The 25,434-nt window shown below is 32.6% G+C and overlaps 1 protein-coding gene and 1 long non-coding RNA gene across 2 annotated transcripts in view; both read right to left on the minus strand.

Moving 5' to 3' along the window:
- LOC135265502 (uncharacterized) overlaps window positions 1–25,434 on the minus strand; it is a 116,138-nt gene that overhangs the window by 74,364 nt on the left and 16,340 nt on the right. The gene's annotated exons all lie outside the window — the stretch shown is intronic.
- Window positions 23,682–25,328, minus strand: LOC135265382 (uncharacterized). The gene is made up of 3 exons (XM_064354847.1): window positions 25,149–25,328; window positions 24,696–25,092; window positions 23,682–24,648 (listed from the first exon to the last, which is right to left on the minus strand). Exons 2-3 carry the CDS (start codon window positions 25,061–25,063, stop codon window positions 23,835–23,837), a joined length of 1,182 nt encoding a protein of 393 aa, XP_064210917.1. The 5' UTR covers window positions 25,064–25,092; window positions 25,149–25,328; the 3' UTR covers window positions 23,682–23,834.

Consider the following 25,434-nt stretch of genomic DNA (forward strand, 5'->3'; position numbering starts at 1 on the left):
TTCTACCAGATGAAGAACCTTGTTATGTGTACACCCCTAAGAAAAATTATAAATATAAAAGCAAGTAACTTATTCGTCAGTAGTATATGAGATGTCGCGGAAGTTAGAAAGAAATGCCGAGTTACTAAAATTTTTGCATAAAACAACACCAGTATATCGTAAATCAATTCTTAATTCTGCTGATAAAAACTTGGTACATTGTATATGTGAGTGTGCCCACAACACATTACTAGGGAAAGTTCCTTTAAACAGTTCTCAAAAGAGTAAATTAAAGAAACATAAAAAAATACTGAGAGATTTAGTCAATCGTAAATTATCTGTTCAGCTGAAGAAGAAACTAATTGTACAAAAAGGAGGCGCTTTTTTACCACTGTTGTTGGCTCCAATAATTTCGGGAGTGTTGGGTCATTTATTTAATAAATAATAATCGTAATGGAACATGCAAGAAAAATGATAATGATTGATCCATCAGAGCTGGAACGTTTACATAACCGCAAAGACACTCAACCAAACACCTTAAATGAATTAGATCATGAAATGAAAAGAATCATAGATATGAAAAACATTGATGATAATGAAAAATGGACTTTGTATAATCAAGTGCTTCAAAAATATTTAAAAATTACAAGCCGTTCGCGGGAACCCGTTTCTCTGCCGATAATTTATCCTAAAAAGAGAAACGATCAAATAAAACAATCTGAACGAATTAGTCTAAACATTTTGGGTTCCTTACCAAGAACATTACAAGTTAAAGCGAATACTTTACTAAACATTATAACTCACAAGGGTGTTGCAAGGAATGAAACCGGTAACGTTATTTTCGATGGAGACATAATTCCTGGTTCCAATGTATTTGATCTAATCACTGATGTTATGAAAAGTGGTGGTGGTAGTAGTAAGCTGAGTACCGAACCTGTCGGATGGAAAAAATTTGCAGAAATTTTGTATAAAATAAACGTTCCACGTACACTTATAGTTAATCCAAAACGTTTGAAATATATAAATGAGCAAAGTTCTGAAAGGAAAGAGTTAAAAGAGAAAGTAAAAGTAAAACAGTCGTCGTTGTCAAAGTTCATAACAGAAAAAGAAGAAGAAGAAGAAGAAGAAGAAGAAGAGGAAAATCAAATAACGAAGAAATCATTGCGAACATTATCAAGAAAACCAAGACGCTTGAGAGTTCCATGGTCGCCGTACAAAAGCAACTAGACGAAACTGAATGAAATAAAGGAAAGATATTTTATACCTCGTGACCCTCTTAGTTTTTCGAGTGCTGATAAATTAGTTAAGTTTACAAATATACCCAAGAAAGAAATTATTAAATGGTTAGAAGGTGTGGAATCTTATACATTACATAAGCAAGTTCGTCGTCGATTTCCTAGAAATAGTTATCACGTAACAAACATAGGCGATCTATTTCAAGCTGATTTAGTAGATATGAGAAACATCGCAAAACATAATCGAGGTGTAAATTACCTTTTAACTGTCATTGATGTTTTTTCCAAGTTTGCATGGGTCAAACCCTTATACACAAAGACTGGTAAGGAAGTGGCTGCAGCTTTTGAAGAAATATTTGATGAGCGTGTTCCGGTTAATCTTCAAACTGATAAGGGAAAAGCATTTTTAGCGAAAAATGTCCAAAAATTGTTTAAACAAAATGATATAAATTATTATGTAACAAATAATCCTGATGTAAAAGCTGCTGTGGTAGAAAGGTTTAATAAAACATTAAAAACGAAAATGTATAAATATTTCACACACGCAAATAGTATGCATTATATAGACGTGTTACCTGATTTTATACACTCTTACAATAATTCTTACCATCGTACTATTAAAATGGCTCCTAATGAAGTAAATCCTGATAACGTTTTACAAGTATACAATAATATCATGAGTGCAAGAAAGAAGGAAATTAAAAGAATTGTACCCGAAAATGTGTACAAAGTTGGAGATCACGTCAGAATCACTAAGTACAAAGATGTATTTGAAAAAGGTTACATGAGTAATTGGAGTGGTGAAATATTCAAAATAACTGATGTTATAATGAGACAGCCCGTTGTGTACAAAACTTCCGACTTGATGGGTGAAGCAATAGAGGGCGTCTTCTACCACCCGGAATTACAGCGTGTAACGTACAACCCCGAAAGTAGATTCCATATTGAAAAAGTGTTGAAAAAGCGATATAAAAGAGGGAAATGTGAATTTCTAGTACAGTGGAAAAATTACCCTTCAAAGTTTAACTCGTGGATTCCGTGCAGTTCTCTAAGTGCAATATGAATAATTACAATGATTTTTATTTGACATTAGTATCAAATAGTTCAATGAATTACTTTCCAGTAAACACGACAACGCGTTTTTGCACACAGCTTCCAAAAACTGTTCAATTGGATGGTGAATGGTGTGTTGGACTTTCGGAAATACAGTATCCATGTTCATTCTTAACTATCAACAATGGTGAAAATATCATTTACTGCTCTTTTCAATTTAACGTGTCGGCGATTATACAAAAAGGTGAAAAAGCCATTGACATAATGTTTAAAGATCCACGTTGTTTTACATGGATCGATGAACAGATTCGCAGTAGAAAACACAAGTCTTCAAAAGAATTCATGTACGATTTTAAAATGCGAAAGATTAAGTTTGAAAGCGATGTAATTATCACGAAATATAAGACCAGAATTGAAGCTGGTAACTACGAAACAATCGAAGCTGTTTTGGATGCTTTAAATTCGTTAAGACCTTTAGTACAAGATAATGTTGAATTTAGATTAAATGACGGTTCAAAAAAAATAACTGTAACAAGTAGTAGCAAATATCTGACTAGCATATCATTTTCTCCGATGTTAAGTCTCCAACTGGGTTTTGAACCAGATACAAATGTACTGAACAAAACTTCAACACATCCCGCAAACATTATATTGGGTTTACCTTCGCAACTTTTTGTGTACAGTGATATAATCGAACCTCAACTGTTGGGTGAAATAATGGCTAAAGTGATTCGTATTGTTGTTATCGACAGCAAATATTACATTTACGGTACACATCATACACAATTATTTTCACATCCACACTACGTGCCGGTGTTAAAAAGAGAATTTGAAAACATCGAAATTGATATAAGAAGTTCAACAGGTGAAAAAAAAGTACCATTTCAGTTTGAAACTTTGTGTGTAAAACTACATTTTAAAAAATTGCATAATGCATTCCTGTCATTATCACAATTATTATGTTAATCAAGCTGGTTCGGGCGGTGTTGGAGCAATTTATAAAGGCTCTGTTTATCAAAAAGGACACGGTTTTGGTAGTTTTTTAAGGGGCTTATTTCGGACAGTTGTACCGTTGCTGAAAAGTGGTATTAAAACAATTGGTAAAGAAACACTACGTACTGGTTCGAATTTTCTTGGTGATGTTGTTAACGAAGTGCCTGTAAAAGAGGCATTTAAAACGCGTGTAAATGAATCAGTTCAAAATTTGAAACATAAAGCTCAAGATAAACTAGATAATTTAGTTGGGTCAGGAGTTATAAAAAGAAGACGAATTCAAAGTAAAAATCATAGTCGGTTCTCTGCTCAGCGTGTAAAGAACTGTAATCGTAAAAGTAAAAGTGTTCCATATAAAGATATTTTCGGTTAAAATGTCATTTCTGCATCTTTAACTATTGCTTCAGCTTGCAACTTGGTATTTTGCCGAAATTTTCTCAAGTCTGAAACTATTGGTATTATACCTAAAAATGGTTACCGTTGTAGCGACAATCAGTCGAAAATAGCTATTACTTGGTTATCATGGTTAATGCAAACCGAAAATATTAATATAAGTCATGCTGGTAATGGTCGAGAGGTCCGGTTGAATGGGTCATTGTTAGTTGACGGATTTTGTCAAGAAACTAATACGGTGTTTGAATTTTACGGGTGTTGGTGGCATGGTTGTGAAAAATGTTTTTTCAACCAAACATCTAATTTAAACAATAAACATAATGCACTTTTTCTAAGACGCGAAAACACCTTCGCGAAAGAAGAAAAAATTCGTAAATTAGGATGCAATATAAGAACTATTTGGGAGTGTACTTTCCGTAATGATATAAAAGATAATCCGGATTTAAATCGTTTTGTGAATGAACACAATTTAGAGTCGTTTACTCCGTTGAACCCTAGAGACTGTTTTTTTGGAGGTCGCACAAATGTGTGCAAGTTATATTACAAATGCAAGGATAACGAAAAAATCAAGTATTACGATGTTTGTTCCTTGTATCCGTTTATAAACAAATACGGAAAGTACCCAATAGGTCACCCCAAAAAAATCTATGTTGGGAATGATTGTTTGAATATTGATATAACAACCTTTGAAGGAGTTATTAAATGTATAATATTGCCTCCACAACATTTATACCATCCAATTTTACCTTACCGTTACAAAGGTAAATTAACCTTTCCATTATGCAAAACATGCGTCGAAATTTCTAATCAATACGATTGTGGTCATAAACCAGAAGAACGTCAATTCACCGGTACTTATGTTGCTGACGAATTAAGAAAAGCTGTCGAACTCGGTTATGTTATAACGCGATTTTTAGAAGCATGGGAATACAATGTTGTGCAATATAACAAAGAGACAAACACCAAGGGCCTTTTTACAGATTATGTAAATAGATTTTTAAAAATGAAACAAGAATGTTTTGGCTGGCCGTCATAGTGCGGTTCAGAAGATAAAAAACAATTATATCTAACACAATATTTCGAAAAAGAAGGGACCGTGTTAGACGCTGAAAATATCAGCGAAAATAGCGGAATGCGGTTCATCTCTAAAATAATGTTGAATAGTTTTTGGGGAAAATTGGGGCAAAGAGAAAACCCTCAAAAAACAGAAATTATTGATGATGCTCGAACACTTTTTGATTTATTAACTAACCACTCGCGAATTACGCATAATTTAACAATTGTAAATAATGATGTTTTATTAGCCAGTTGGGACAGTGTCTGTGAAGATATAATCCCTTTAAAAACAGTCAATGTAATTATTGCCGCTTATACTACAGCCGGTGCGCGATTAGAACTTTACAAATACCTGGAGAAATTAGATCGACGTGTTCTGTACTTCGATACAGACAGCGTCATTTTCACGCAAAAAGAGGATGAATGGCAGCCAGAAATTGGGGACTTTCTTGGTGATTTAACTGATGAAATCGGTACAAACAAAAACGGTGTAGACAGCTATATCTCCGAATTTGTGAGCGGGGGACCGAAAAACTACGCATACAGATATTGGGTTACAAAAGAACGGTTATTTAAAACTGTTTGTAAAGTAAAAGGTATAACCTTACATTATAAGAATGAAAAATTACTCAATTTAGAAAAAATTAAAGAATTTATCCTCAATCCAGAGTTAGGGTCTGAATTAATATTATATGATCGAGTTATCGCCCGAACACAGCGTTATGAGGTTATATCCAAAGAGGCAAAGAAAACATACCGCGTCAACATTTCTAAGCGTCGTCGTCTGAACGATGAATTATATGACACTTTGCCTTTTGGGTACAAATCATAATGCACTCTTTTCTGTTTGTTTCTGTTTGTAAATTATTATTGTAATATTTGTAAATAAATGCTGTTTAATTGTTATTATTATTAGTATTATAATGATGATTATTATTATTATTAATATTGTCATGTTTACATAATATATTATTTTGTAATAAAAAAAAAATAACACAGTCAAACACAAGTTTTATTTATTTAAATTAAAACCATTTACACTAATAAAGATGGAGCATTATAATCATTAAACTCTCTATAGTATGCTAGCCTCTTTCGTACATGATATTTTATAGAATGAGGTAACTTAAAGAAAATTTCGTACAAAACAGAACTTGATTCGAAACGTTCAACAATAAGTCTTTTGACAGTATTTTCAAATTCTTTCTCTTCACCTCCACCATTTTGCAATATATCTAATGCGACAGTGTCAATGAAGTGCTCGTAATTATTATAATATGATTGCTTGATGATGCGCTGATCAAGTAAATTGAAAAAAAAATCACTAACGCTTATCACATTTTGCACTGTTTCAACACTTAAATAACTTGGCTTATACACGTCTTCAAATTTTGGAATAAAGCCAAGGATTTTGTTCTTGCACAATACCACTCTGTAATTTTTAAGTTCACACATAGGAATTTCTTTATCGACATCGGTTATAACGTATGCATAATCACGCATCTTCTTTACAAATTCCTCAAATTCACTTTTTATAAACGATGTAGCAGCCGTCAGTTGAGGATTGCTAATTTTAATAACTGGAAGATAATCTTCAAATGGTTTTACACCAACACTTAAAAATTTGCCTCCAGATGTCTGGAAAACATATGTCCTCTCAATACATGTAAAAATCGTCTGCGAAGCGTTGCCAAACCCCACCAGGAAATTCATCGCAACCCGCAAGTCTTGATGCTGTTTTCGCGGAAGTGACTAAGATGGAGAACCGGCTCAAGCAAGCGGTGTCTAAGAAATCTTTCAGGTTATCTAAGCATATTACGAATGAAAACATATCGTCAAAGCCACCACCGCAGTCCACAGGCCATGATGCTGTTTTAGCTGATTTATGTAAGATAGAATTCATGCTGAAGCAAGTGGCGGTTGATACAGCACCCCGGTCACCTGAAGTTATTCATATGATAACACCAGACGATTGGTTGGATAATACATTAGACCGAGAATTGATTGAGCTGATCGATAACTTAGAAAAAGAGGAAGAAGAATCTGAAAAAACGTTTAGGGTTCCTTTAGAATGGCTAGGAGCAGAAGCTGCGAGTTTTTAAAATGATGTAATGGCAATGGTGGACAGTATCACTTGTAAAAAAAAAATTCTATTCTAAAATAAATTAATACAATCCCTGTATGTTAAAAAAATACTAAAAATATATTTTTAGTAAAACCGCAAAATCAGCAACCTGAAGCTATTAAGTCGACTACAACATGTAAGTTAATGTATATTTTGGAAAAATAATAAATTTAATTGAATTTATGAAATTATAGTGCAAAGAGGCGGTGGAGCCGAGGAAGTACCAAACTATCAAAATCCTCAACCGTCGACATCACGACAAAACGGTAAGACAATTGATTAATGTTTTTTATTAATTTGTTAACAAAAATTTTATTTGTAGATGTTTTCAATGACAATGAGTTAGCTGAATTATTCAGAATACTGGATGAGTCAATAGCATTTAAGTTATTTATACTGTGTTAAAATAATATAGTTAAATTATCATTTTTAATACCTAGTGCAAAATGGTGAAGGCGGTGCAGGAGACGGTGGAGAATTACTCCAAATTGTGAGAAATAACCAGGCAGTAGTAACGACTCCTCAACAAAACGGTAAGATACACTGATATCATTATTATTGGTTATAAAAACCAATACCCGTGCAGATGAATCTCTTCGGCGCTATTTTAATAAACTTGACGAAACGGATAATTTCATCAAACATTTTAACCTAACATCAAGATGCATTAGATTAACTTTTAAGGAGTTTGAAGTTGTCGCAAAGAAGAATCCGATGGCATACATAAAAGTAATACATTTAAAAAAAAAATGGTGTAATAACAAGTTCTAATTATGATATGTTTTTTAGAAATGTGTTGAAGTGTTGGCCTACGTTGGTCAAAGTTGTATGGGAGACGACATGGGTCGGCGTTATGATTGAAAACGAAGAGTTTCCTGACAAACCCATTGGCATCAGGTTCAGGAAGTACAACGGTGGAAATTTCGAGCATATTGATTTATTTCAAAAATATTTAAACCAGTATACGATCGTTGTATATAATAGTCGAGACGAACGTTCACTCTACTACGAGGATGGTCGTCCCTGCGTTATTATATTACGTGATCTTAAGTTTAACGGGTGCATTTACTGCAAAATATTTCTGCGAAAGATGTTCGTTACCGTACAGTAAAAAAGAGGGGCATTGGAAATGTCCATATACTTGTGCTTATTGTCACCACCGTGCGATCTTCGTTCAAATTCAATAACTTGCGACTATTGCTCTCGTGACTTTAAAGGACAAACGTGTTTCGACAATCACATAAAAAATTCTTTATGTAGTAAATTTAAAAAATGCGGACAATGTTTAAAAGTGTATTGGGAAAAAAAATAAAACCTCATTTGTGGCTCAAAATATTGTGCTAATTGTAAAGGACATAAAACCATACGCCATTCTTGTTATATGATACCTAAAACTAATAACATGGAAAAGCAAGAAAACGATTTAAAAACATTTCTTTTGGTCTTTTATGACTGAAACTACTCAAGATCGTGAATTTAAACAGAATTTATACCAACACGAGGTGAATCTTTGTATTGCCCAACAAGCTTGTCACCTATGCTTGAATAATCAAGAGATAAATAAAAATTGTAATAATTGCGGCGAGCGTATGAAGGTATATCAGGGCGATAATATTTTAGAGAATTTTCTAAATGAAAAATCCAAACGATTTAAGGTGACTGCCCATAATATGCAAAGTTTATCCTATGTCAAATACCACCTGAAGTGATAAGAAATGGTACAAAATTGTTAACAATTAAATGTGGTCCATCGATAAGATTTATTGATAGATTAAATTTCATTGCTTTGCCATTATCGCAATTTTCAAATGCCTTCAAATTAACACAAACAAAAGGTTATTTTCCACATTTTTTCAATACGAAAAATAATCAAAATTATGTAGGTCCACTCCCTGACACAAAATATTACGGTTGCAATACAAGGAAAACTACCGATCGTACAAGATTTTTAAAATGGTACGAAAAGCAAGTCGTTGCCAATTATATTTTTAATATGCAAAATGAAATTATTAAATATTGCATTGCAGACGTTGATGTTTTACGTCAGGGATGTTTGAAATTTCGAAAGTGTTTTGTAGAAACAAATAATGTTGACCCGCTTCTTGAATGTATTACCATAGCCTCAGCGTGCAATTTAGTGTACAGACGTAATTTTTCAATGCATGTAAATTGTACGACCGGGTGATTTGAAAATGTCATGCCAATAAACCCCAGCACTTGGGATCGCTAGGTACTCCAACCGCAACCATCGTTGGCAATAAACTATATTTAGTCGTAAACTTGAGGACACGAAATAATTTTAGTTTTCAACTTGAATACAATTACTTAAAATAAGATTTCATTTGATGTTTTTAGTAAATTTCAAAGTCATTACAATTACAATTGTCATTTAATTCGTATTGAGAATAAAATTAATCAAAAATGGAAATTTTATTATTTGTTCATTCCAACAGTTGACTCGAATACAATTGCTTAAAAGATCTGATGTTTCTAGTAAATTTAACCGTCGAAACCTTTGGCCGATGAAACCAATTTCAATAAAGATGTTGTTTAATTCGCGTTGCTGATTAAATTTGTTCTCCCTATGATATTCAGCGAATACTAATTGCATTCCTTTTTGTAACAAAAATCAAGACACAATTACCAAAGTGTCAAACTGTAAACAAATTTCTGATAAAAATTTGCAAATAAAAAACATAGTTTTGTTTTTAACTGGAGCCATCTTTTCTTTTAATATATTCTATTTCTTGTTAAAAAAATAGTAATAATCATTGAACAAGTATCAAAATAGGAAGAATTCTTAAAACGCATAATTCACAAATAGGCCTTTAGAGGCAATCAATTTTTTTTAATTCATTAATTAATTTTTTTTATTTCGAAATCAATTTTATTTCACATTTAGAATTAAACGACACCTTCATTAGAATCGGAAAAGGGAACAGAATTATTGGATTAACGGGTTTATTAACATAGTGATTTTTTAAATTACTAAGAACATTATAAAACTAAATCTTAATTTAAGCAGTTGGATTCAAATTAAAAAGTAAAATTATTTCGTGTACGCAAGTTTATTCCACAGATGTTTGCGGTCCGAGTACCTACCGATCCCAAACCGGGGTTTATTGGCATGACATTTTCAAATCACCCTACTGTACTATTCATGTGAACAATCCGAGAATGAAGTCATTAAATATTTCGATGTATGCTCTTTGTATCCTTTTGTTAATAAATACGGCAAATATCCTCTCGGTCATCCGACTAAAATTTATGTTGGTGGAAATGAATGCTCAAAAGTTAATATAAATAATTTTGAAGGTTTAATTAAATGTTCAGTACTTCCACCAACAAATTTATATCACCCTGTATTACCATATAGATCAAATGGAAAATTAACTTTCCCTTTGTGTCGTACATGTGTAGACAATATGAATCAGGAGATTTGCAATCATGACGATGCCGGGAGGATATTTGTTGGTACGTATGTTGCGGATAAAATTAAGAAAGCTTTAGAACTCGGATACCAAATTGTCGCAATTTATGAAATGTGGGAGTACCAAACAATAATGTACAATCGCGTAAATGGTACGAACGGATTATTCACTGAATATGTAAATTTATTTTTGAAAATAAAACAAGAGTGTAGTGGTCTATTTTCGTAATATGAATTTATTATTAGATGGACAATGTGTAATCCAGAGGGGAGTACCGTCTAACATTTAGGCGGTTCACCACGTATAGAGCGTTACAGGAGGAGAATATCCTCTGCAAGTGGTACACCAGGCTAGAAGAAAAAGTCTAGTGCAAACATATACACATTTATAATGTAACACTCAAGTGTAGGAGGTGTGAAACACCTATATTACCAGGGAACACATATGGGGTGTCCTGACGGACACATTTAGGGCGGGAAAAAGTACCCTATAATTCCCTTTTACGGAAAATTGTGTTCCCGGAATCGGACGATGACCAGCAGTCTGAAGAAGAAAGCGGCGTCGAGGATGTAGAATGATTGTGTGGGTGATTTCTAAATATATGTTTATTTTTATTAACGTTTTTTATTGAACTTCTAATAACAAGATAAAACTGATGTGTCATTAATTTTCCATTAATTCGTAATTAATTTTGATATATTTTAATTTTTATTGAAACCCAAGTGTAATTCCCTTCCGCTTAGCGTCACATTTAAATTTACCGCTGAAAAAGTGATTTCGAAATTGAATACCAGATGGCGCAGAGATCTGTCACATTTAAATTTCCCGCTGGAAAGCTTAAACACCAGAGGACGCAGAGATCTGTCACATTTAAATTTCCCGCTGAAATGTTTGAACACCAGAGGGCGTCAGAGAAAGTTGATGATCCAACTAATTCGTCATTAATTAATTATCATCTAGAAAGTTTAATATCGAAGGTCAATTAAAAGAGAAAATTTTATATCAAATTTCAATTAAATTAAAAAATTAAATTAATATTAAAAAATTAAATTAATATTAAAAAATTAATCAGTCGTTATCAATTTAATTGTCATTAATTATCAATTAATATGTCATTAATTTGTCATTAATTCGCTAATTGCTTTTTAAATGGGTCCCCCTTTCTACTGGCGCCACTAGTTGCAAAAAAGTTTTGTGAAAATAATTATGATCGTAAAGTCCTCAATAAGTTTAAAGGTACTGCTGGAAAAACTCTTGTGCAAACACTTAGTGACCGTCTATGTAATGACGCTAAGGTTGATTTGACAAACGGGGGAACTTATGTTCAAATCGAGCAATTTGAAAATTTCTTGAAAATTTTTACAATAGTGGTATACAATGACAGGGAGGGCTCGGGAATCGAGTAGGCAATATCTTAATTTATTGCTCGAGAAGCACCATTTCAATGTCATACTTAGTTTAACCGGTGCATTTTCCACATCTTATTTTTGTGAGCTTTGCAAAATTCGATTTTCACGGCGTAATCGACATAAAAGTTGCCGCTACCAGTGCCCGTTATGTTTCGAAAAATCACCTTGCAATATTTATGTTGAAAACATTAGAGTTCCTTTATTGGGAACTCTATATAACTCTAGAAAACATAAGATGTCAAACATGTCAACGTAACTTTTGTGGTCAAAAATGTTTTGATAACCATATCCAAAAGAAAGTTTGCGAGAAATATAAAAAATTCAATACATGCTTTCAGCATTTTGAGGTCGTAAAAGGCAAGAGGCATGTATATAAAACATATGTTCTCCAATTATAGTAGATGGAATCTTGAAATTATACGTACAGGAACAAAATTAATGGTGATTAACTGTGGAAAGTCATTACGTTTCATTGACAGTTTAAATGTTCTGCATTATCGCAGATCGCAGCTACCTACCAAAGGCTTTCAATATTGAGCAAAGCAAAGGCTACTTTCCTCATTTTTTCAATACAAAGCAAAATCAATATTACATTGGTCAGTTACCGGATCGGGAGTTTTATGGCTTTAACACAATGAAGGAAAAAGATCGCGAAGATTTTATGGAATGGTACAACAATCAAGTTACCAATGGAGAAATTGTCAAATATTGTGTGGCTGATGTGGATATTTTGCGTAAAAGTTGCTTAAAGTTTCGGTTATGCTTTTGAGAGACGAATGGAGTAGATCCGTTTTTGGAAAGTTTAACGATAGCATCGGCATGTAATCCAGTCTCATGGCCTGTGGGCTGCGGTGATGGCTTTGACGATATGTTTTCATTCCCAATATGCTTAGATAATTTTAAAATTTGTTTTCTGTATATCGACAGAGAGGCGGGTAGAATAAAAATCCTACGGCGCGATCTTTTTGGAAAAAAATTGGAATCAATTGCCTAACGCACTTAATGAAGTCAGTAAAAATCAGTAGTTGTGCAAAGGATGATGATGATGATGATGATCATTTATTGATAATTATACTGATAATTCTACTGCTGTGTACACGAATATACCACAGTTGTCACTAAAAATTATGAAAAAAAAAACAAATTTTTTTAACAATATTGAAGCTCTCTATGCATATCTAATGCATTTTTTATTAATAAGCCAAGTAAACATGCATATTACATTTATGCATATTTTCGTTCAAGGAAAACGATGCCATCACAAAATATTTATAGAGAAAACAACCAGTTGTTCATAAACTGGACTCAAACGATTAGTAAACCTTGATGAGTGTTTCCCTTTTTTTAACGTCGTTCGATAACTTCAAATCAACCTATGGTTACCCTATGTTTTTAAACGTTTTTTCTACGTGTATGTGTTTATTGGGCAGTAGTTCATAAACTGGACTCAAACGATTAGTGTTTGCTGAGTGTTTCCTTTTTGAAATTTGTTTTAAATGACCATAATCCTTCTATTTTGATAAGTTGTTACCTGCTAATGCATTTTAGAGAAATTGTTCAGAGTACATGGGGTGCCATTGCATGTCACAATTCTCTATTCCACAAATTATGGAAAAACTAAATAATAAAGTTTAAAATTCTTAAACGAATCTATGGTTTTTGAAAAAGTACCAACTTAATAAGTGTTTATTGCTAATAAAATGTTCGTGAATTGTGTCCGAAAGAGTTTTTCAACATATTCATAAAATTTTACAACGTTAAGAAAAAATTCACCTTTTTTACAAGAAATGAAGAACGACTTTATTTAAACCGCTAAGATGATATTTTGTCAATATAGTCATTAATATTAAAAAAACACTATTTCTCTACTTTTGTAAGTTTTTTCTCAGAGTTGATTTAAGCCTTTATTGCATATTTACGAAAAAATTGGAAAACATGTTCCAATAGTGTAAAGAATCAACAATTAAATTTGCGCAACAGACAAACATTGAAAATTTGTAAACAAGTGACATTCCATTATAATGTACAGATATAAAATAGGCTTTTCCAGAGGTAATTATCGTCCTATCTTCTTATGAAAGAATATAGAAAATTGCAAATTCTTTTCTTCCGCTAGGGGCCCATCCAACGAATTAAAATTGAGGATTTTTTATTTCTATATTTATGTTTAACGATTTTTGATTTAAAAAACTTCTACTATAATTTTATTTTATATTCTTACTATGTATTTTGATATTTTCTATTAATTCATCTTTAAAAGCTGACTTTCGGCGACACAAGTACATTTCGTAAAATTGTGTTTACAAAATATTTGGTACGTTAATATAAGTTTATTCCGCAATATGAATTTATTATATGGACAATATGTGATCCTCTACTCCAGAGGAGAGTACCATTTAACATTTAGGAAGTTCACAACATATCGAGCGTTGAAAAAAGTGGATACCCTGTACAAATGGTTTGCCAGACTTAAAGCAAAAGTCTGGTGCAAACATATGCACATTTATAATGTGAACGCATATGGGGTGTCCAAAACGGACACCTCTAGGGCGGCAAAAAGTACCGTACAATTCCCTCGTACAAAAAATTGTGTTCCCGAGTTATATTAGAGCCTAAGTCATCCTAAATACACAAAATAAATAATAAACGAGTACATTCTATATCCATTATGCTTATCATAATTCAAACTCATTTCGAATATAAAAACCCTTGTAGCATAGTAATTCTAAGCAATTGTATCCAGAATCTCTGCCCGTCACAATAAAATTAAGTTTTTAAAAATACGTTTCACTATCGAATTATTTAACTCCCGGAGTTCCGGAAAGCGGCATCGAGGATGTGGAGTGATTGTGTAGATGTGTGTGTTACGTAATTACTTCTTAAATGGGCACCCCTCCCACTGCTAAGTCTCATCGGATTTAGTTTATAAAATAGTTTATTAAAATAAACTAAAAATTGATTAAGATACAGACAAAATACAGGGCTTCTAATTAACCCCTAGGGTGACCCCCGACTCTTAAAAGCGTCCGTAAACATTTAAAATAAAAAGGGATACACAAAAATTTGATTCAACTAATGACGAATAAATGGAAAAATTAGAAGATTTATACAAAATAAGATCACAGTGGTAAAGGTTTCATAAACTAGGGACTATCCCATTAGAAAACTTCACAAAATATGATAAAAGTGACGATTAGTAGATGATACAATTGATGATATATTTTTTTCTTTTCAAGGAGTAGTGCATAAAAAAGATGACTGTGTTACTTTGAGTCTTTGTGCGTTTTTTCAAACAACAACATGGATAGTTTCAAGATATTCATTGATACGCTTACGGTTCCGGAAATTTTTGCAATGTACAGGCAAAGAATGTTCCGGCGGTACGGTTTATTAAAAACGGTTAAAGATGTGGTGGACAAAAAAATATTTTTGGTGGTCTGGTATTGATACCACAATTATAAATGCTGTATCGACAATAGCGAGGGAGCTTCTGTATTTAGTAATTCCATTTTCCATTATTCATTATCAATATTGCATATTGATATAAATATATTCTTAGTAAAACCGCAAAACCAAGTGAGTTCGCAAAACCCTCAGCCTGAAGCTACTAGGTCAACTACAGTATGTAAGTTATTGCTTACTTTGGAAAAAGTTAGATATTTGTTTGAATATTCTGCTAACAATTATACAGGGTGTCTCAAAATTGACGCCCGTGCTTTTGGACTTTGATTCAGGGAACTAATACAAATCGAAAGTTAAGAGTAAAAAATTTGCCAATTATCCTTCGTTATCGAGTTATTGATAAAAATGTAAATAATTAGCTTTATGCTGTCTTTCCAACATAATTCATTAGTTGATGTTAGCAATGTTAAAATTTTTGAATCGCTTTCTCTAGTGACAAGTATTATTAATTTCCTTCGTTTCTGTAGGTTTAAAATGATACAATACTACTGCAATAGTGCATTCGAGAGCACGGGCGTCAATTTTGAGACACCTGTATAGTGGAAAGAGGCGGAGGTGCCGAGAAAGTACCAGACTATCAAAACCCCCAACCGTCCACATCACGACAAAACGGTAACACATCTCATTAATGTTTTTTTTATTAATTTGTTAACGAAAATTTTACTTATAGATGGATTTAACCACGCCGAGTTAACTGAATTGTTAGCAACGTATCAGTAAAAATTGAGTTTATTTCTCACCTGAGGATGACCACTTTGTGGCTGAAACGCGTAGCGTTTCAAATAAAGGTTTGGTGTGTGGGTTTTTTAAACTTTGTTTTATTTTATTTAGTAAAAATGGCATTTTTGTAAAAGAAACCGAAGGTAATAATTTATGTTTAGCATATACCTTGCGCGTGTTAAATTCGTTCGCGGACAATAAGTTCGATAAACAGAGTTTAAAAAAATATAAAAAATCACAGGGTAAATAAAACAAAACTTCATCAAGAGACAGTGAATTTGTGTAACGCATCAGAAACAAAAACTGTTGCAATTCATGAGCAACACGTTGCACTGACATAATTGTCCGATGTATTGAAAGAAAGATACATATATGACGGCAGTACCTTTTCTCTAAGAAAAGTTCTACTATAGGTTCATTAAATAAAGTTCTCCAAGAGCATCAAAGCAAGACTTAATAGAAAATTTGTTTTCTGTCTATCGCCAGAGAGGCGGGTAGAATAAAAATCCTACGGTGAAATCTTTTCGAAAATAAATTCGAATTAATTGCACTTAATGAAGTCAGTAAAAATGGGTAATTGTGAAAAGGATGATGATCATTTATTGACAATAGGCATTAATTACACTGATAATTCTTCTGCTGTGTACACGAGTACCACAGCTGTCACTGAAAATTATGAAAAAAAAACAGATTTTCCTAAACGACTCAATTATTAACCTTTATAAAGAAAAAAAAAATTGAGACAGTTTTCTTTCTAATAACAATTGATTTAATACATATATTTTTTGTAAATACGTTTTTTTAAACAAAATTGAAAGCTCTCTATTAGTAAGCCAAGTAAAAATGCATATGACATTTGTATATATTTTCGTTCAAGGAAAAGGATCCCATCACAAAATATTTAAAGAGAAAACAACCAGTAGTTCATAAACTGGACTCAAACGATTAGAAAACCTTGCTGAGTGTTTCCTTTTTGAAATTCGTTTTAAATGACCATAATCCTTCCATTTTGATAAGTTGTTACCTGCTAATGCATTTTTGAGAAATTGTTCAGACTACATGAGGTGCCGTTGCATGTCACAATTCTCTATTCCACAAATTATGGAAAATCTAAATATTTAATATAAATATTAAAATAAATATTTTTAAGTTTAAAATTCTCTGCCGAAGTTATTGAAAAAGTACCAACTTTGTAAGTGTTTACTGCTATTAAAATATTCGTGAATTGTGTCCGAAAGAGTTTTTCAACATATTCGCAAATGAGAAAATTTTACAACGTTAAGAGTATTTTAATCTTTGAAAAAATTCCCCTTCTTTACAAGAAATTAAGAACGACATTATTTAAGCCGCTAAGATGATATTTTGTTAATATAGCCATTAATATTTAAAAAAAACACAATTTCTCTAAAACTTTTGTAAGAGCTTACAAGATCAAACTTTTTCAACAGCAGCACCAACCCCCTTCAAAATTTTAAGGCTTCAGGGTACCGAAGCGATTGTTGAGAATTGGTGTACTACAAGTTGCATACTTTTTTTTAGACCTGTTTTCAGTGACAGCTTTCAATCATCGGATAGGCATCCGACCTTCGCCTCGGGGTGTCTTGTCCCTTCTCATAAAATGCAAATAATGTAAACAAACTGAATTCCACTATCGCCCACGATAGTTTCTCTTATTTCAGAGATTCAAGTAACATACAGTGAAAAATACGTTTTTTATTTTGTTAAAAAAATTTGATACTAAAGAATAATAAAATACTAGCATAGTTTTGTAAAAAATAATACACCATTACACCATTTATTTATTGGGTTTTATGTTTTAATTTACCGAATTCTGTTCGCTATATTATGTGTCATGTGCATTTCTAATTGGATCACTTGCATTGAAAAAATATAAAATAAAAAAATTAATTGGTGAAACATTATTGTTCTTTCAGAAAACAGTTTAACTTTAAAAAAGTTACTAGGAATATCTCATTAAAATGATGAAAACTTCTTTAAACCCGCTTTTTCGTCTGATAATTTTATCCAGGTAATAAATTCTGAAAAATACATTGTTGTAAAAATTTATTGTAACTATACCCAGTAATAATTATAGTACAAATAACGTATCGAGAGATTGTAAGATCCAGTCTTAGGGATATAATTTGTTTACGTTACGCCTAGTAAAATAAATGATACTTTTATAATTATGTATTATTTTAGAATTTAGGAATTATTTCTCGTTTTTTTATTAAATTTATACAATTTTTCTATAACTAGCTTGCGAAGATATAGCTGCGTTACTCTTACATTATATAAATTTTGTGTATTTCTTTAAAATATAAGTAAACATTGCTAAAGCTCGGGTACCTGAAACTGAAATCACATGTAAACAGACTTGTATTTAGTGGAGGGTTTAGGGTGGTGGTTGGTACTTATATATAATCAAAACATATAGTTCTACAACTTCTTTACTCTTTGAGTCCTTGCAGAGTGCTGGTCACTTTCTTGCACAGTGTTTTGTAATAAGTGGTAATTTTTAAACAGTGGTATTTGTAGTTTTTAATTTGTTACTTTGCAGAATATCAATTTTATCTATTTCTTTTTATTTAATTATTTGTTGCGACTGCTGGTTGGTAAGTGTATTTCCTAATTTCTTATTATATCACTTGTAAATAGTTGAAATCTTTGTATATTTAAAATTATGGGTAATAATAGTAAACTAAGTTTTTCAAAAAAAAGAAAAAGTCGAAAACAAATAATGCGTAATTTTTGGAAAAAACAACGAAAGGGTTCTAAAACGGAATTTCCAAGTAAATCAAGTCTCGCGGAGTGTAGCTTTCAGTCAATTGAATCAAGTTCCGATGATGATGAAGTATTTGTTATTGAGAAAGATACTAGTCAAGAACGAATTTATATTCCAAGCGGTAGAAGGATTGTTGACATAGGTCATTTATTTTCGGAGTTAAAAAACATAAAACATGACATTTATTCTTGCAGCTTTTTCAACGTTGACATAGTACATGAAGCGCATTTTGGATTTAAAAGTGTTTTTAAATATAAATGTAGTATGTGTGGAGTAACAGGGACTTTTAGTACGGAAAAAGCAGATAATAACATAAATGAAGCAGCTGTCTGTGGCACAGTAGCAATAGGTGCTGGTTATTCTCAACTAACAGAATTTTGCGCAGCTTTGAACATTCCACAACTTAATAAAAAACATATATTAAAACCGAAGGAAAAATTTCACATATCGCGGAAAACGTTGCTCTAGACGAAGTGTTAGCAGCCGGTCAAAAAGAGCGTGCGATGGCAATCGAAGCCGGTGAGATTGATAAAGATGGAGTACCTTACATTACAGTTGTAGTAGATGGTGCGTGGTCTAAACGTTCCTACAAATCAAATTACAACGCATCTTCTGGTGTTGCAACAATAGTCGGTGCAAGGACTAAAAAAATTTTATACGTGGGAGTTAAAAATAAAAATTGTAAAAAATGTATGTATTATAAGAAAAAAAACAAACGACGCCCCCTCATAAATGTTTTAAAAATTGGGAAAACACTTCAACTTCAATGGAAGCAGCAATTATTTTGAATGGATTTAAAAAATCAGTAGACATGCATAACGTAAGATTTAAAAACCTCATAGGAGATGGTGATAGTAGCGACTACAAAAAAATTCGTAATGCAAGACCATACGGGCCTAATTATTTTATTAAAAAAATTGAATGCCGAAATCATATACTACGAAATTTTTGTACTAAAATTAGAGAAATCGCTAAGACTCCTCGTTCTGACATAAATATAAAAACTTTTTTGCGCAACAATTATTTGAAATTTAGAACCGCAATTGTTTCAGCGATAAAATACAGAAAAAACGAAAACTGTACTTTCGATCAAAAAGCAGAAAACCTGAAAAATGATATTTTAAATGGACCTGCACATATTTTTGGTAATCATTCAAAGTGCGCTACGTATTTTTGTAAAACAGTTGGTCAAATAACAAATGCAGTTGCATATTCTGACTTTAAAAATAGTTCCTTGTTTGAGTTGTTCATGCAGGCATTAAAACGAGTTGCAAATTTATCTTCAAGTCTATTGTATGATGTCGATAATAATTCTGTTGAGTCATTTAATTCAGTAGTTAACAAACTTGTTGGGGGTAAAAGAATAAATTTTTCAGAACGCGGTTCTTATCATGGAAGATGCTTTGCGGCAGTCGTAAATGTAAATAACAAAAACAAATTTGTATTTAAAATTATGGAGAAAATATCAGGGAATAGTGGCATTTACACCACAAAATTTTCAAATCGCTTATTAAAAACCAAAGAACTTCAAGCTACAAAATTAAATAAAAGAAAAATTCGTATTCAAAGTGCAGATTCGGATTATGGTGCGACTAATGACATAATAGACATGCCAACAGAAACATATGACAAAATAAAAAATGAGTTCTTGAATGATTTGGATGCTTGCGATATTTTAAAAATTCCTTTGTTAACAATTGGTCAACGTAATAATGAGCAGTGGGATAAAGAAAGAAATAATAGATTAACGGCTAGTAATTTCGGAAGAATTATTAATATGAAATGTACGACCAATACAGCGAATGCTGTAAAAGATATCTTGTATCGTGTGGGATTATCTAAATTTAAAAAATTACCCGAACCACTACAGTGGGGAATTGATAATGAAGAGAAAGCAAAGGAGAAGTTTGAACAGATCACAGGTATAAAGGTAGATTCATGCGGCTTTTTTGCTGATAAAGAAAAAAAATTTTTAGGTGCAACACCAGATGAGTTAGTGGGTTCAAATGCTATTGTTGAAATTAAATGTCCATTTAGCGCAAGAAATACAAATATTAAAACTGCCATAGAACAAAAATTGATTAAATATTTAGAAATAGATTCTCAAGATGATAGTAAAATAGTTTTAAAAGAAAAAGATAATTACATGTATCAAGTACAAGGTCAGCTCCACATTACTAATCGCCAAACTTGTTATAGTGTACACCTCTACAGATTTAAAATATTGTATTATTGAGAAAGACGATAGTAAATATTGGAACGGAAGAATGATAGATTGTCTAGAAAATTTTTATATGAATGCCATGTTACCAGAAATAATTGATTCAAGACATAGTCGCAATTTACCATTACGCAGCATAATAAAAAAGGATTTGTAAATATTATTTCAAGTTTAGTTTTAGAGATTTTTACATAAATACATAATATGATGGTAAGCATTTTAGTAATAATTATAATTTTTAATTTGAACAATAAAAGTAAAAAAAACTTCCTCAGTGGGTTGACACCTTGTCGTGGTGAGGGAGCTCAGTAGTTCTATCACAAAACTTGTGCAGAACGAAGCTAAGTACAACCAAAGTTTTAATCATATTTTTTTATATTTTTTTAAAACAGGAATAATTTTATTGTTAAAAGTATTCAAAAAAATAGCGAGCGTGATTACTCGTATTTCAAAATCTCATAAGATACGTTGATAGCAGTGTCTACAAAAAAAACGTAATGCAAATCTATAGGTACCTAATTATTTTGTTAAAAAAATTAATTCCGAAATCATGTGCTTTAATTTTATACCACTATTAGAGAAATCGCTAAAATTCCTATTTGTGCCGATACATTTCTCTGTCTTGAACAAATGCAATAAAATTATTATCTTGTGGGTCACCCCAATGGTGGTTACCTCCAGCGGTGCGTCCTAAACCCGTCATAAATCTTCTTCCAGCTAGCTACGCATTCGAAGAAGGATGCATTAAAAGTTGCCTACTTACAATTTAATTTTTGCTTTATATCTAACAATTAAGAACAGTTAACAAAAATCTAAAATATCTCAAGTCTGTATTTTTAAATTTCCTATAAAATGGTTTTTTTAAATTCTCAATACAATGCACCGTTATCAAAAATTCGTATCAACTTCATTAACAGACATTTTATTTAATAAAAAAATATCTAGGCATTTATTTCAATCAAAAATGACTCTTCGACCTACATTTACTTATAAAGAAACACTGCAAATGTCAAGAAACTCTTCAAGTCTAAATTTGCGGCTAAAAAACAGTGAAAACAGTTTACACGTAAAACGTATGCGCCAGCTCCCAGAGGGTCTAGAGCCTTAGGTTTTTAAAAATTCGTTTCACTATCCGAATTATTTAACTCCCGGAGTTCCAGAAAGCGGCATCGAGGATGCGGAGTGATTGTGTAGATCAGGGTGGTGAAACCTAAATGCACTAAACCAAGTATAGGCGCCAAATTCAAAATCGACTGTAGTTCGGCTTGCCATCGCAGATGTCGCACACACGTATAGTCAATTTTAGCGAAGCTATCTATAATATCGGCAGAAATTAACAGTGGACCTGGAGTGCGTTCATAAAGATACTCTGAGTCTACTCTAGGTCTATAGTCGTTCATAAAGCCGTCCAAATGAACGTGCACAAATTGTGCGACTGTTCATAAATTGTCGCGTGATATACCCGGAGTGTTCGTGAATCGCCGTGCTCAAAAGTCCGGCGTTTTTCACCGGACATGCGCATTCGTATTTGGTTTGACGCTGTCAACCATTTGACACCTTGTTGATGTTTTTGCGGTTTTTGCACTACCTGCTCTGAATTGAATTTGCATACAAGAACTTTTTTCATGGGCTATGACTGTTATTTTGCGGTCACTTATTCTAATATAAAAGTGTTCAAACTATTCCAAACATTAGATTATAAAATTAAAACTATGAGTAGCTGTGAGGAAAAGTTAAAACAGGTGTTCACTGAAAACGGTGAACCTTTGAAAACCGATGAAGGCTATTTGGTGTTTCAGCAGCAGGCAGGTAAGTCAGCTTAATGTCTTGTTGGTAGTGTACTACCTAATTGTGTACTTATTGTCGCAGATGGCTGCCTTGTCATTGTGGAAAATAATGATGCTGGGTCTGCTTCGACTTCAAATTCAGATAAAAGAACGGCTGATAAAAGAATCAAATGGTGCCATAATGCAATTATCAACCTAATTGCATTTCGGAAAGAGTTGGACCCGGAATTTCGTTCAACAACCCAGAAAAACGAAGTGGTTTGGAAAAAACTTGCATCGAAAATGAAAGAAATGGGTTTTATGTACACTTCGGTACAATGCAACGACAAGTGGCGCTATTTAAAAAGTAGATATGCTACAAAAAAGATAATATGGGCAATAGAGGAAGTGGGGAAGATCGAATGGATTTTGAATATTTCGAGAGCATGGATGATTTTTTGGGAAAAAAGCATTCTATATCACCAATTGCGATCGCTTCCTCATCGCGAGGGGATACCAGTAAGTTACTGCTGACTGCTGCTAAAATAATAACGGCTACACAATGCGTGTTTATTTTGTTACTACAGTAAAAGTTGTATTTAAATTGTTAACTACTGCTTTTTAGTACCCACGGATGTGGAGGAGCAAGATTTGCCTGAAGAGGCAACGCCCCCCAAACAATTAAAAGTTAAAAGTAGAATTAGCGGCAGTATTAAAGGTAAAAAAACACCGATGCAAACAATTATAGATACAATGAATAAGAATGTGGAATCCCGAGAAAGTAGACGCACACAACGTCATGAAGAACTATTAGCCTTACGTAGACAATCGTTGAATGTATTTTCCGATAAAATGGATGCTCTTATTAAAGCAATAACTGCACCAAAAGAAGAGAAATAATGCTTTTCAGTTCATGTTTGTTTTTTTCGTTTATTACTTGCGATTTGTGACTGACTATTAAAATAAGAGTTTTTGTTTTGTTTTTGTATTTTATATGAATATGTCTAAATACTAAATATAATTTTGTTATTCACTAAAAAAAAGATTTTCTTAAATAACATATATTTTTAAGAAGTACAAAAAAATACCAGCAATTTGGAACACGTTAAAGATGAAGTTTACGATAACTTTACAATAGAGGTAGGTATAACCCTATAAGTAACTTAAATATACCAATTAACAAAAACTTACAAGAAAAGCGTACAATTAATGTCGATTAAGAAATATTTGACGACATAAAGCATCACGTCGTCTCCGTCCTTCTATTGCCACGTTTTCACCAATGCCATCGTCACCATCATTATTATTTACTACATAATCAATTCCATTGTTAATATAGTCATCAATATGGAGATCATGAAAGTCTAGACAGACATTGTGTAATACGCATGCAGCTATCACAGTTGCAGGAATTAATTTAGTATCATTCATGTCTAAAAACTTGAGTCGCCTAAATCTTCCAAATAGAAGAGCAAACGATCGTTCGATTACTTGGCGCGTCTGTGCATGTACAGTGTTGAAGTATACCTGTGCTGCATTCAGGTTACCCCTATTTATGTATGGTGCAATACACCATGGTAAATTAGGGTATGCTTTATCTCCAATTAAATAATGTTCTTCGGCAAAGTAATGACCCATGTTGGCATTGACAGCATTATAAAAATCACTGTTTTTAAATATTCTGCTATCACTTACAGATCCTGGATAACCAATGAATGCATCTGTAAATTTCAATGAAGGTACTGCGATAGCTTGCAGCGTAAAAGCATAGTTGCATTTTCGTGTAATATAGGATTGAGGATCCTCTTTAGGAGCTTTGATTTCCACGTATGTACCATCAATGGCCCCAATGCAGTGTGGCATTCTGGCAAATGCATGAAATCTTCTCTCAACATTTTGTAATTGCATCCCTTCTGGCCATTTTATAATAGTTGGTGCTACGGCATTTAGAATTTTTACTACTCGTTTGAAACACTGTGAAAGAGATGACTTTGCTAGTCCAAATCTTTCTCCAACTGATCTAAAATCAACAATATTATAACGTGGAGTTATAATATTTTAGCTAACCTGTATGAATCGGGTGTTACGAGTATCCATATAACTGACAACAATTGTTTTTCGACTTGAACAGTACTTCGTCCAGTAGCAGCTTGTCGCATTAAATAGGGGCCAACTGTTTGTAAGAGTTGTTCATAAGCCTCAATGGTTACTCGAAAATGTTGCTGAAATTCTTGCTTGGTATAACCAGAAATTGTTGCTTCAATATAATTCTCAATACGTTGAGGTTTCTTAATTTTCCTACTTTTTATAAGCATCATCGTAACAATATTTTCTTCATCAGTTACATCGCTGTCCTCATCAGAAGAATATGTAACCGGAATGCCAAATAACATTTCCGATGATAATACAACAGGGATAGTAATTATGTCATTCATTGTTACGGTTCGTTTGTTGAATTGGTGGGCTTAAATGTACCTATGCCATAAACGGACCAAAGAGCTGATATTATTTGTCACTTACCTACTTTAAACGACAGGTTATATTTTTATGTCAAACAATTACAAGAGTGTCAACTGTCATGTTGCAGTCTACTTCAACCGTTCATAAACTTCAGAAAGCTCTGCATTCACTCTAGGTGAAAATTGCCTTACTCTGACGTCACAACAACACAAGATACTTTAGTTTATGAACGCACTCCTGTGACAGTTGCCATTGTGCCAATCGCCATTTTGTGCTTGGTTTGTTTGGTGTTCGCCTTCGGCTTTGTTTTATGTGAAATTAGTACTGTTTTGTGGTTTTTTTCGTG

This window comes from Tribolium castaneum, chromosome 2 (assembly GCF_031307605.1).
Source record: "Tribolium castaneum strain GA2 chromosome 2, icTriCast1.1, whole genome shotgun sequence".
In the NCBI taxonomy this organism is placed as follows: Eukaryota; Metazoa; Arthropoda; class Insecta; order Coleoptera; family Tenebrionidae; genus Tribolium; species Tribolium castaneum.